The following is a 10,833-nucleotide window of genomic DNA, read 5'->3' as shown; positions in this document are numbered from 1 at the left end:
CGTGATCCACCCACCTCAGCCTCCCAAAGTGCTGGGATTACAGGCGTGAGCTACCGTACCCGGCCTGGAGCCTGTTTTATGAAACTGGGTTTGTCACTGAAGACTGAAGTAGAAAAGTTAATGGTTAAAAATGTCTGGATAGAGAATACACACAAGCAGAAATCTGTGTCACCTATAAAGAAAAGCTGTATTACTTGTTTCTCCCTGGCATTTTACGCTAAATAATTTTTGGCTCTTTGGGGCCTCTTCCATTATTAGAAATGAAATTTACCACTCGATAGAGAAGTAGCTATGAAGTTAACAAGTGTAAGTCAGAGAAAATCTCTGGTGTCAGAATGCATTTGGAATTCTGTGACTGATGTTCTAGGGAATTTTAAGATGTCACCAGGAAGGTAAGGGCTAAATGTAATCCTGAAGGTTATGAATAATTAGACTAGAAATACTATCTTCTGGACAAGAAGGCTCTCCCTTACCCCTCAAAGTAATCCCCTTGAAATAATCACCACCACTACCAAAAGGGATTGTAGCTAAATTTGGACACCATTTCATAAAGTCCATATATATACCAAATAACAACCATCACCCAGAACCTGCTTCCCCCTACCTGGGATGGTGGGGAGGTGGAAAAAGAGGTGGTACACACTTCCTGAGAGTCTTCCACAGATGGGTATATTACTCCAGTGTCCTCACCAGCAGTTCTAAAGTGGAAAGAAAGAAATAATGAATTTTATGGTGGTGGCAGTCTTTCAGAAAGGCTACAAAAGCTGATTAGATAGGGATGGGACCTGTGCTAAGAACTATTTCACACAGTTCGTACTGGCAAGAAAGGCGTGTGGAGTCCTTGATAATTTCAAACATTCCAGAGAGTGGCATTCAGAGGTTTGACAATGTTTTGTTCTTGTTTTTCATTTTTGAGACGGGGTCTTACTCTGTCACCCAGGCTACAGTGCTGTGGTATGGCTCACTGCAGCCTTCCCAGGCTCAAGCAATCCTCCTGCTTCAGCCTCCTGAGTAGCTGGTACTATAGGAACGTACCACCATGCTCAGCTAACTTAATTTTTTGTAGAGACAGGGGTCTCCCTCTGTTGCCCAGGCTGGTCTAGAACTCCTAAGCTCAAGCAATCCTCCTGCCTCAGCTTCCCGAAGTGCTAGGATTACAGGTGTGAGCCACTGCGTGCAGCCTGTTTTGTGTTTTAAACCCAAACATCTTACCTGACCTATTATTTGAGAGAGCATTTTCTTTCTTTTTTTTTTTTAAATTGGTAGACTCACTCAGACCTGTAATCCCAGCACTTTGGGAGGCCAAGGCAGGTGGATCATCTGAGGTTGGGAGCTTGAGACGAGCCTGATCAACAGGGAGAAACCCCATCTCTGCTAAAAATACAAAAATTAGCCAGGCGTGGTGGCGCATGCCTGTAACCCCAGCCACTCGGGAGGCTGAGGCAGGAGAAACATTTGAACCCGGGAGGCAAAGGTTGCGGTGAGCCAAGATCACACCACGGCACTCCAGCCTGGGCAACAAGAGTCAAAACTCATCTCAAAAAAAAAAATAGTAATAATAAAAATTGGTAGAGACGGTGTTTCACCACATTGCCCAGGCTGATCTTGAACTCCTGGGCTTCAGCAATCCACACATCTCAGCTTCCCAAAGTGCCAGGATTGTAGGCGTTAGACACCATGCCTGGTCTGAGAGAGCATTTTCTTAAGCCAGACTAGTAGTGGAGCTCACATCTGGGTTTTCAAAGAATTATCGGTAGTAGAGACTCCATGAAACAAGTATCTAAACCCTAAAGACAAGCTCATTCAATTTCACAAGTCTATCACATAAAGGTACTATCCTTCCTGATATACATCTATTCTAACCCCTGTTTTCTGAGTTCTAGACTTGGAGGCATTTTATTCTGATATAAAACTAATATGCCAGATGGTAACCTGAAAACCAATTAATCTGCCAAGGATATTCCACAAATCATTGCTACTCTTCTAAGGCTCTAAGTAACTTGTAATTGAGAAAAGTCTTTTTTTTGAGATGAGTCTTACTCTGTAGCCCACACTGGAGTGCAGTGGTGCAATCTTGGCTCACTGCAACCTCTGCCCCACCAGGTTCAAGCAATTCTCCTGCCTCAGCCTCCTGAGTAGCTGGGATAGGCACACGCTGGCATGCCCAGCTAATTTTTGTATTTTTAGTAGAGATGGGGTTTCACTAAGAAAAGTCTTATCACTAACATCAAGATGCAAAATATCCCAAGAATTTTCTGAGACAGTCTGTATACACTAAGTCTTGGTGTACCTAAGAGGGAGCAGAAAGAAGGGAAACTAGCCCATTTGATTTCTCTCCATGTGGGGTCTCCATCAGTGCCCCCCTGCCCATTGGAGAGTGAGTGCTGAGAAAGGTGTTCTATGCACCTGTGCAGGATGGATGCTTCTGCCCAGCTGCAGTTTGGGAGAGCACCTTTTCACATTCCTCACCTGTAATTGCAGGGGTGCATGGGAGAGGAGCTGGGATAGGGACGGTCCACAAAGTGATCAATAATAATCCCCATGATAGGTGGGGTCCTCTCAAATTGCCTGTAATACAATAAGCAGATTCCAGTATTTGTTAGAATGCTTTTCCAGCCCCCACAAAGTCCTCAGAGGGCCCCTCACATTGTATCTGTTGGCAGGCACTACCACAGCTTTAACTATCACAATCCCTAAATATAAACCATCAATCCTACGTTCTGGACAAACTGGCTCTGGGACACTCAAATTCTCCAATCTGGCAACTGTGCTCTCTCTTTCTTGATTTCATTCTTCTGAAGGCACTGCTTTCAGCAAAACTGCATTGTAGGTTTAGTCTTAAAGTTTAGGAGAAAAAAAACTATCTTTGGAAGAGTTCTTTTGGATTCCAGGGCTCTTCCTCACCTGGTAGACATGAATGCCAAGTTAATTCTGTAAGCACAAGAAAGAGTGATGGTGCCCACAGGGGTGCCCACTGTCCCAACACGAACTGTCTGGAAGCCTAGGAGAAAAGATACATTATTAGCTTTTTTTGCAGAGAATACTGACACTGCCCCTAGACCGTCTTTCCCTGAATTATTTGGCCCATTGTGTAATCTCTGGCATTATCCACTTAGCACGTTAAGTGCAGCAGCCTTAATTTCGTGTGTGTGTGTGTGTGTGTGTATACATAGGTTCCTTCCCTCTCAATGTATTCTATATCGAGCCAATATTGGCAGGGGAAATAGCACTCTATTTATAGATAAAGCTACCTTCAAAGAGATAAAATAACTGTTAGTCTTAAGGCCTGAGAAAGTTCTACTAACCAGCCTTGCAAAGGTTACATCACATCCTAAAAAAGACAGTGAAGGAGCACTAGAATGTCACACAAACACCTCAATATAAGAAGCAACTGCCTTCCACTCAAGCTGCCACTCCACAGCTAAGTAAAGAGCCAGGGCTCTGCAAGTGACACTTTCAACAAAGCTTTCCTGATTTTCTTGGTTTCATTTCCAATTTTTCAAAATTCTTGGTGTTCACCAGAAACATTTAACACCCTCATTGTAGAAAATTAGGAAAATACACAGTTTTATAAAGAGTAAGAAAGAAAACTGAGTTCCTGGAACTTTGGGAAAAATTATTTGGTTACCCCTGGCAGATCAGGGTAACCTGGACCACCTACCTGCATTCTCATCTTTACTTGTATCATGCATATTAAGATGACAATCTATATATTATAACAAGCAGAAACAAAGCTCATCTCTGAAGTTAGGCGAGCTCTGAACACTAAGAATGTTTTTCAACCTTGATACATACCTTCTCCTAAGCCATTCAGCTGAACTTCCCCAAAATATATTCTGTATGCAAGAAAAAATAAGAAATGTTACGTGATTCTTTACTCCTAGGGGCCCCTATAGCCAAAACACCTAGAAACAAAATAAACAAAACAAAGCCTTCCTTATTCATCTGCTCAAATACCTCTCCTGATGGAGCATTAATAATTTCTACTACTTCAATTAAACTACAGGTATGGAGATGCATACAGAGTGGGTTGGTTAAAAAACAAGGAAAATAAGGCCAGGCACAGTGGCTCATGCTTGTGATCCCAGCACTTTGGGAGGATCACTTGAGGCCAGGAGTTCAAGACCCGTCTGGGCAACATAGCAAGACCCTGCATCTACAAAAAATGATTTTGCTGGGTGTGGTGGCGCATGCCTGTAGTCCCAGATACCCGGGAGGCTGAGGTGGGAGGATCACTTCAGCCCAGGAAGTCGACGCTGCAGTGAGCCAAGATTGCACCACTGCATTCCAGCCTGGGCAAAAAGGAGTGAGACCTTGTCTCAAAAAAAGAAATGAGGAAAATAATAATTAAGTGGAAATTGCTATTTAAGTTTCTTCTCTCTGCTACTAAAACATACTTTAAAATTACACCTACTGAGAAATAAAGAATATATTTTAAAAAGTGGCCAACAGGTCAAGGATTGCTACTAGAAGGCTTTTTTTTTTTTGAGACGGAGTCTTGCTCTGTCACCCAGGCTGGAGTGCAGTGGCATCATCTCAGCTCACTGCAACCTCCAGCCTCCTGGGTTCAAGCGATTCTCCTGCCTCAGCCTCCCAAGTAGCTGGGATTACAGACGTATGCCACCACGCCCGGCTACTGTTCTTTGTTTTTTTTTTTCTTTTTTTTTTTTTGAGAAGGAGTCTTGCTCCGTCATCCAGGCTGGAGTGCAGTGGCGAGATCTCAGCTCACTGCAAGCTCTGCCTCCTGGGTTCATGCCATTCTCCTGCCTCAGTCTCCAGAGTAGCTGGGACTACAGGCACCTGTTGCCACGCCCAGCTAATTTTTTGTATTTTAAGTAGAGACGGGGTTTCACAGTGTTAGCTACGACGGTCTCGATCTCCTGACCTCGTGATCTGCCCGTCTCGGCCTCCCAAAATGCTGGGATTACAGGTGTGAGCCACCATGCCTGGCCCTGTTTTTTTTTTTTTTTTTTGAGACAGTGTCTCGCTCTGTCTCCCAGGCTGGAGTGCAATGGCACCATCTTGGCTCACTGCAACCTCCACCTCCCGGGTTCAAGCGATTCTTGTGCCTCAGCCTCCCAAGTGGCTGGCACTACAGGTGTGTGCTACCATGCCTGGCTAATTTTTGTATTTTTGGTAGAGACAGAGTTTCACCATGTTGCCCAGGCTGGTCTTAACTCCTGAGCTCAATGATACACCCGCCTTAGCTTCCCAAAGTGCTGGGATTACAGGTGTGAGCCACCACACCCGGCCTGTTTTTTGGGTTTTTTTAAAATAATTTTTTGGTAGAGACAGGGTCTAACTATGTCGCCCAGGCTGGTCGCAAACTCCTGGCCTCAACTGTTTTTTTTTTTGAGACAGGGTCTCAGCCTGTTGCCCATGCTGGAGTACAGTGGTATGATCACTGCTCACTGCAGCCTTGACCTCCTGGGCTCAAGAGGTCCTCTCGCCTCAGCCTCCTAAGTAGCTGGGACTACAGGCACGTGCCACCTCACCCAGCTATTTTTTTTTTATTTCTAGTATAGACAGGGTCTCGGTGTGTTGCCCAGGCTGGTATCGAACTCCTGAGCTCAAGCAATCCTCCCACCTCAGCCTCCCAAAGTGCTGGGATTATAGGCGTGAGCCACTGCCCCTGGTCCTGGCCTCAAATTATTCTCCCACTTCAGTCTCCCAAAGTGCTGGGATCACAGGCATGAGCCACCATACTTGAGCAGAATGTACCAGAGTTTGGTAAGTGGTCTTTAGTTGTGGGATGCTCTCTTTTACATATATATATATCATTTTAAAAATAGTAGTGATGAGGTCTTGCCATGTGGCCCAGGCTGGTCTTAAACTCCTGGGCTCAAGCAATCCTCCCACCTCAGCCTCCCAAAGTGCTGGGATTACAGGTGTGAGCCCACTGTGCCTGGCCATGAAGAAATCTCTAAGTAGATGGCTTAACAAAGCAGAAAATCTTTTCCACCATGGAATAATTAACTAGGTAAGACTATTCTGAAAAACAAAACAAAACAAAACAAAACAAAACCATAAACATAGTGGAACCTTCCTATGATTCTCCCTGGACAGGCCAGTCTATATTGGCAAAAAGTATAAATTCAAAATACCTAAAATCTATTTTATATTTTTCAAGTAATACTGTTAAAAATTAAAATATACACATGGGTTTACTCAATAAATACTAAGCTCCAACAATGTATGAAGAAGCTTCATGGTTAGAAGTCAGGAATGAAATAAGGATAAATCTGAATCCTAGGTCTTACAGACTACAGTCTTGTATGAAAGAAAAGAAATGTAGCCGGACGTGGTGGCTCACGCCTGTAATCCCAGCACTCTGGGAAGCCGAGGTGGGCAGATCACTTGAGGTCAGGAGTTCAAGACCAGCCTGGCCAGCATGGTGAAACCCCATCTCCATTGAAAATACAAAAATTAGCCAGGCGTGGTGGTACATGCCTATAATCCCAGCTACTTGGAAGGCTGAGGCATGAGAATCACTTGAACCCAGGAGGTGGAAGTTCAGCGAGCCAAGATCGTGCCACTGCACTCCAGCCTAGGTGACAGAGCAAGACTCCACCTTAAAAAAAAAAAAAAAAAAAGAAACGAAATGTATATAAATATCTGAAATACAAAGCACAAAAGTACTACAGATAAGACAGACAAAAGATACTAAAAAGCAGGGATCAGCAAACCTTACTGTAAAGGACCAAATAGTAAATATTTTAAGACTGTGGGCCATATAGGCTATAACAACTACTCAGCTTTCTGTTGTATTGCAAAAGTAGCCATAGACAATATGCAAACAAAGGGGATGGCTGTGTCTTAAAAAAACTTTATAAAAACAAGCAGATGGTCGGCTAACCATAGTTTAGCGACTCCTGCCATAAAGTAATACAGGAACAATGTTAATAAAGTGTTGGTAAAAGACATCTTGCTACATAAATACCCTTTAACGAAAAGTTGAGACTTAGGCATTCACTATTCATGTAAATACTGATACAGTGCTTAAAATTTGCTAAACCTTTTCTTGGCTATGTGTATTTTTTTGAGACAGGATCTTGCTCTGTCACCCAGGCTGGAGTGCAGTGGTGTGATCATGGCTCATTGAAGCCTTGACCTTCGAAGGGACCCAAGCAATCCTCCCTCAGCCTCCTGAGTAGCTGGGACTACAGGTGCGAACCACCACACCTGGCTAATTTTTAAAATTTTTAGGAGCGACAAGGAATCACTATGTTGGCCAGACTGGTCTCTAACTCCTGACCTCAGGTGATCCTCCTGCCTTGGCCTCCCAAAGTGCTGGGAATACAGGCGTGAGCCATTACATCTGGTCAAGACTATTCTTTAATGGTATCAGGCTGTTAACCTTCTAACAACAGTATAAAAAGCAAGGGGAAACGCCAAGTCTACCTCCTCTGAGATCACCCACCTCTCTGGATCTAAGCTACACTTATTTGTATCCAAAAGCACTCCTAAATGATCAACATCTTATGAGAAGTACTAGTTTGGGTTTTTTTGAGATACAGTATTGCTCTGTCACCCAGGCTGGAGTGCAGTGGTGTGATCTTGGTTCCCTGCAACCTCCACCTCCTGGGTTCAAGCGATTCTCGTGCCTCAGCCCCCCGAGTAACTGGGATTACAGGAGCGTACCACCCTGCCCAGCTAATTTTTTTATTTTTGGTAGAGACAGTGTTTCACTATGTTGGCCAGGCTTGTCTCGAACTCCTATCCCCAAGTGACCACCCACCTCAGCCTCTCAAAAGTGCTGGGATTACAGGCATGCGCCCAGTCCCTGTGAGCAATAACAATTACTCCAGAGATACATGATAAAGGAACACTTTAAACACTGGTATGAAAAGGACTAGCAGTCCTAGGTAACTAAGCCGATGATTTTAGTAGTATCTTTCTAGTAAATCTGAATAAAAGTCTAGCAATTTTCAAATACAACAACTTGAAACCAGAAGAAGACTAGAGAGAAGACAACAAAAATTTATTACAGGCCTAGAAAAGTAGACATGGTTAGGTTTGCTAGGATATTGCTAAGAAAGTTAAAGGAAATGACAAGTATTCTCTGGTACTGAATTGTTTCAACAGAACTAGTTAAGTCTGTCCTCCTTTGGTCCCTCTGTCTTGCTATACTATTTGTCTAAAAATCAGCACTATACATGTAAGGCAAAGGCTAAAACCAACGGCTCATCACTAAGTACAAAAGAAAGGCATCTTTGGTAGATTTGGGACCCCAGCATTCCAAGTTCTTCTCTCACACTTTGCTACATACCCTCTCTACTCCACCACTCTGGTTCATCTGACAATCTGAGCAGAGCTCTTACCCTGCCCTCCACTTCTGTGCCTTGCTAGCTGCTGAACTCTCCATCTGGAATAATTATTCTCCCTCACTTCTACCAGTTCAAATTCTCTTTCCCTAATGGGCCAGCTTGAATGCCACTTCCTCCATAAGACCTGCACTGTTTACCAACCAGAACAAACTTTATCTTTCTATATTCTCTCAGTACCCTTTTTTCCTGATTCTGGTTGCAGTTTTCAAATCCTGCTTTTTAAAAATAATTATACATGTATCAAACTGTTTCCCTCACTACATTAGAACCACCTCTGGTGCTGGGCCTCTGTATAGTTCTTCAGTGCTCCTAGCACAATGCTTGCACTAAAAAGGCACTCAATAAATATGCTGAGGTGAAATTCTCCAAGGAAAATACTCTGTTGACTAGTTCTTTATATCCACAGACAACTAATTAACAACTTAAACTGAGTTAGCAGTTTGTTAGACAAAGTTTTGATTTAACCCTGGAATACAGAAAACTGTGGAATCTTCCCAGTATAGACTGTTTTTTTAAAGTCTTGACTTCCAGGCTGGGCGCTGTGGCTCACGCCTGTAATCCCAGCACTTTGGGAGGCCGAGGCAGGCGGATCACAAGGTAAGGAGTTCAAGACCAGCCTGGCCAGTATGGTGAAACCCCGTCTCTACTAAAAATACCAAAATTAGCTGGGCATGGTGGAGGGTGCCTGTAGTCCCAGCTACTCAGGAGGCTGAGGCAGGATAATCACTTGAACTCGGGAGGCAGAGGCTGCAGTGAGCCAAGATCGTGCCATTGCACTCTAGCTTGGGCGATGGAGCGAGACTCCATCTCAAAAATAAATAAATAAATAAATAAATAAATAAATAAAATAAAATAAAATAAAATAAAGTCTTGACTTCCTTCCCTAGCTCTAAGATGTTTATCACTAGGATCTCAACATCCATTCCACAGGAATCATGATTGTGCATATAGAAAAGGATAATAAACCTGGTGGCTTTGGAAGGGTAAGGTTCATAAGGAAGGCTGGATAGCAATCATATGAAAGCGACAGCATCAATAATCCAACAAACCAACCAACTGTCCAAAACATCATCACAGAATATCTAAATGCTAGACAATGTGCAAAGTGAGGAGACTGATGAGTGAATCAAGATGACCATCTATGCTGTTTACCTGTATAATATGACATATTCATGCCCTTGTTTTCTGGAGAGCCTATAGGCTGGTGTCACCCTAGTTATAGCAAGAAGAGACTTCAGCAGCAATGACAGTCTGTTGTACACCGTGTAGGAAACTTTGATTTCTTTATCACACCTGCCAGGCACAAAGACACGGTCAGCATTCTCCTATTAAGCGCTGGAACTACAGAAGACCAAATTTATTATTAAGACATGCTCTGAACTCACCAGAGAACTCTAATTACACCTTTATCAACAGATGATTGAGGTTAAGTCAATGTTTTACTTTCTCATGTACTAGACACAGGGAAATGAGCACCAAAAGGCACCCAATATATTTTTTTCTAGCTTCAAAGTACTTTATTTTTTTAGAAATAAAGCAGCACATCTGAAAACATATAAATAAATAAATACTGTAATTATATACACTGAAGGTGCAAACACGTACTATCCTATGAGCTGTCTATCTTGATAATCTAACAGAAGTCTGGAGAAAAGTCAGCTTGGCTCTAAAATTTTGGGCCATAACCTGGCAATTGCATTTATTCAATAAAGAAAATTAATGTCCACCACATATACTTATCACTAAAATTTTTCTTTTGATGTGTTGATATTTCCTCAATTTTCCTATACACTCTTGTTGAAAACTGAAGCTTCAGACAGTAGGTAAGCTAATCTGCCTTGAAAGAAGAAAACGGGGGAAAGAAATAACATGCATTTCCAATCCACGACCCATACAGTCTGTAAAAAGGAGCAGGGAGGGGAAATCTTATTGGATGGCTACCACACAGAAAACAGACAAAACAGAGTAGTCATATTACAAGAGCTCGCAAGGGATTTAATCAGAGAACTAGCTGTACTCTGGGAAAACAACAAAGCCTTTTCAGCTTTCTCTGCTGCTCCTTTCCTTCTAGTATCTGAGTCTCTCTGGTCTGATGTTCCCTCTGAAGGTCATCTCTGTGTCTAGGCTGGAAGCCAAGCATGAAGCAAATTGTAGCACAGACCTATTGGCTTTGTTAAGTGGTCAGAATGCCCTCTCTGACTCTGAAAACAAAGCCCTGCTTTTCACATGATGTCATCTAATTTATCCTCAGCAACCACAACCAAGGACCCTCAGATGCAGCACTTACTTTTCATTCATTTCAAGACACCATATTTCCAGCTCCATGGAATCTCCCTGTAGAAAGGACAAATTTAAAATATTTGTTTTAAAAATTTTTAATTTCAAAGCATTACAGTCACTATAAAAATATTAAAAGGGGCCGGGCGCGGTGGCTCAAGCCTGTAATCCCAGCACTTTGGGAGGCCGAGACGGGCGGATCACGAGGTCAGGAGATCGAGACCATCCT

At 42.9% G+C, this 10,833-nt stretch overlaps 1 protein-coding gene across 1 annotated transcript in view; it reads right to left on the bottom strand.

Annotated features, from left to right (window-relative positions):
• The window catches only part of ATG13 (autophagy related 13), a 38,552-nt gene that overhangs the window by 15,053 nt on the left and 12,666 nt on the right, over positions 1-10,833 (bottom strand). Inside the window, exons 3-8 of the mRNA XM_011963314.1 lie at positions 10,615-10,661; positions 9,480-9,620; positions 3,796-3,836; positions 2,905-3,001; positions 2,470-2,568; positions 605-698 (exon numbers count right to left, since the gene is read on the bottom strand). Of these exons, the coding sequence (XP_011818704.1) occupies positions 605-698; positions 2,470-2,568; positions 2,905-3,001; positions 3,796-3,836; positions 9,480-9,620; positions 10,615-10,661 (519 nt within the window). The remainder of the gene's footprint in view (positions 1-604; positions 699-2,469; positions 2,569-2,904; positions 3,002-3,795; positions 3,837-9,479; positions 9,621-10,614; positions 10,662-10,833) is intronic.

This window comes from Colobus angolensis, unplaced genomic scaffold, assembly GCF_000951035.1.
Source record: "Colobus angolensis palliatus isolate OR3802 unplaced genomic scaffold, Cang.pa_1.0 Scaffold61, whole genome shotgun sequence".
Classification (NCBI taxonomy): Eukaryota; Metazoa; Chordata; class Mammalia; order Primates; family Cercopithecidae; genus Colobus; species Colobus angolensis.
Note: the sequence above shows the minus strand (reverse complement) of the source record. Positions and strands in the feature narration are given on the sequence as shown.